Here is a 1,705-nt window from a genome sequence, read left to right on the forward strand (position 1 = left end):
CAGCCCCTTCCTCTACCAGCCCCTTCCTCTACCAGCCCCTTCCTCTACCAGCCCCTTCCTCTACCAGCCCCTTCCTCCACCAGCCCCTTCCTCTACTATCCCCTTCCTTTCCTCTACCAGCCTCCTCTACCAGCCTCCTCTACCAGCCTCCTCTACCAGCCTTCCTCTACCAGCCTCCTCTACTAGTCTCCTCTACCAGCCCCTTCCTCCACCAGCCCCTTCCTCTACTATCCCCTTCCTTTCCTCTACCAGCCCCTTCATCTACCAGCCCCTTCCTCCACCAGCCCCTTCCTCTACCAGCCCCTTCCTCTACCATCCCCTTCCTCTACCAGCCCCTTCCTCCACCAGCCCCTTCCTCGACCAGCCCCTTCCTCCACCAGCCCCTTCCTCGACCAGCCCCTTCCTCCACCAGCCCCTTCCTCTACCATCCCCTTCCTCTACCAGCCCCTTCCTTTCCTCTACCATCCCCTTCCTCTACCAGCCCCTTCCTCTACCAGCCCCTTCCTCTACCAGCCCCTTCATCTACCAGCCCCTTCCTCCACCAGCCCCTTCCTCTAACATCCCCTTCCTCTACCAGCCCCTTCCTCCACCAGCCCCTTCCTCCACCAGCCCCTTCCTCTACCAGCCCCTTCCTCTACCAGCCCCTTCCTCCATAAGCCCCTTCCTCTACCAGCCCCTTCCTCTACCATCCTCTTCCTCCACCAGCCCTTTCCTCCACCAGCCCCTTCCTCTACCAGCCCCTTCCTCCACCAGCCCCTTCCTCCACCAGCCCCTTCCTCTACCAGCCCCTTCCTCTACCAGCCCCTTCCTCTACCATCCTCTTCCTCCACCAGCCCTTTCCTCCACCAGCCCCTTCCTCTACCAGCCCCTTCCTCCACCAGCCCCTTCATCTACCAGCCCCTTCCTCTACCAGCCCCTTCCTCCACCAGCCCCTTCCTCTACCAGCCCCTTCCTCTACCATCCCCTTCCTCTACCAGCCCCTTCCTCTACCAGCCCCTTCCTCCACCAGCCCCTTCCTCTACCAGCCCCTTCCTCCACCAGCCCCTTCCTCTACCAGCCCCTTCCGCCACCAGCCCCTTCCTCTACCAGCCCCTTCCTCTACCAGCCCCTTCCTCCACCAGCCCCTTCCTCCACCAGCCCCTTCCTCCACCAGCCCCTTCCTCCACCAGCCCCTTCCTCCACCAGCCCCTTCCTCTACCAGCCCCTTCCGCCACCAGCCCCTTCCTCCACCAGCCCCTTCCTCCACCAGCCCCTTCCTCCACCAGCCCCTTCCTCCACCAGCCCCTTCCTCCACCAGCCCCTTCCTCGACCAGCCCCTTCCTCTACCATCCCCTTCCTCCACCAGCCCCTTCCTCAACCAGCCCCTTCCTCTACCAGCCCCTTCCTCTACCAGCCCCTTCCTCCACCAGCCCCTTCCTCCACCAGCCCCTTCCTCCACCTTCTATGTGTGTATGTTTAGTGTTTGGTGGCCTGTGGCCCCTCTGGCCCTGCCGTTGTTTGGTGTGTGTATTGTGTGTGTAGTGTGTGTGTATGGTGTGTGTAGAGTGTGTGTGTATGGTGTGTGTGGTGTGTGTGTGTGGTTGCTGCTCTTTGTGGCTGCATCTGTCCCGGGCCTATTGTTAGCGGGAGTCCATCTGCTGGCCCCAAACGCCATCACAGCCTCCTCCCCTCCTCCACCATCACAGCCTCCTCCCCTCCTCCACCA

The 1,705-nt window shown here is 62.1% G+C and overlaps 1 protein-coding gene across 1 annotated transcript; it reads left to right on the top strand.

Moving 5' to 3' along the window:
- Positions 1-252: 252 nt before the first annotated feature.
- LOC129845854 (uncharacterized) lies at positions 253-1,459 on the top strand (the record flags this gene model as incomplete). Its single annotated transcript, XM_055913780.1, has 1 exon — positions 253-1,459. A coding segment is annotated over one exon (1,207 nt), but the record flags the coding sequence as incomplete, so codon positions are not given.
- Between the last annotated feature and the right edge of the window lie 246 nt (positions 1,460-1,705).

This window comes from Salvelinus fontinalis, unplaced genomic scaffold (genome assembly GCF_029448725.1).
Source record: "Salvelinus fontinalis isolate EN_2023a unplaced genomic scaffold, ASM2944872v1 scaffold_0386, whole genome shotgun sequence".
Classification (NCBI taxonomy): Eukaryota; Metazoa; Chordata; class Actinopteri; order Salmoniformes; family Salmonidae; genus Salvelinus; species Salvelinus fontinalis.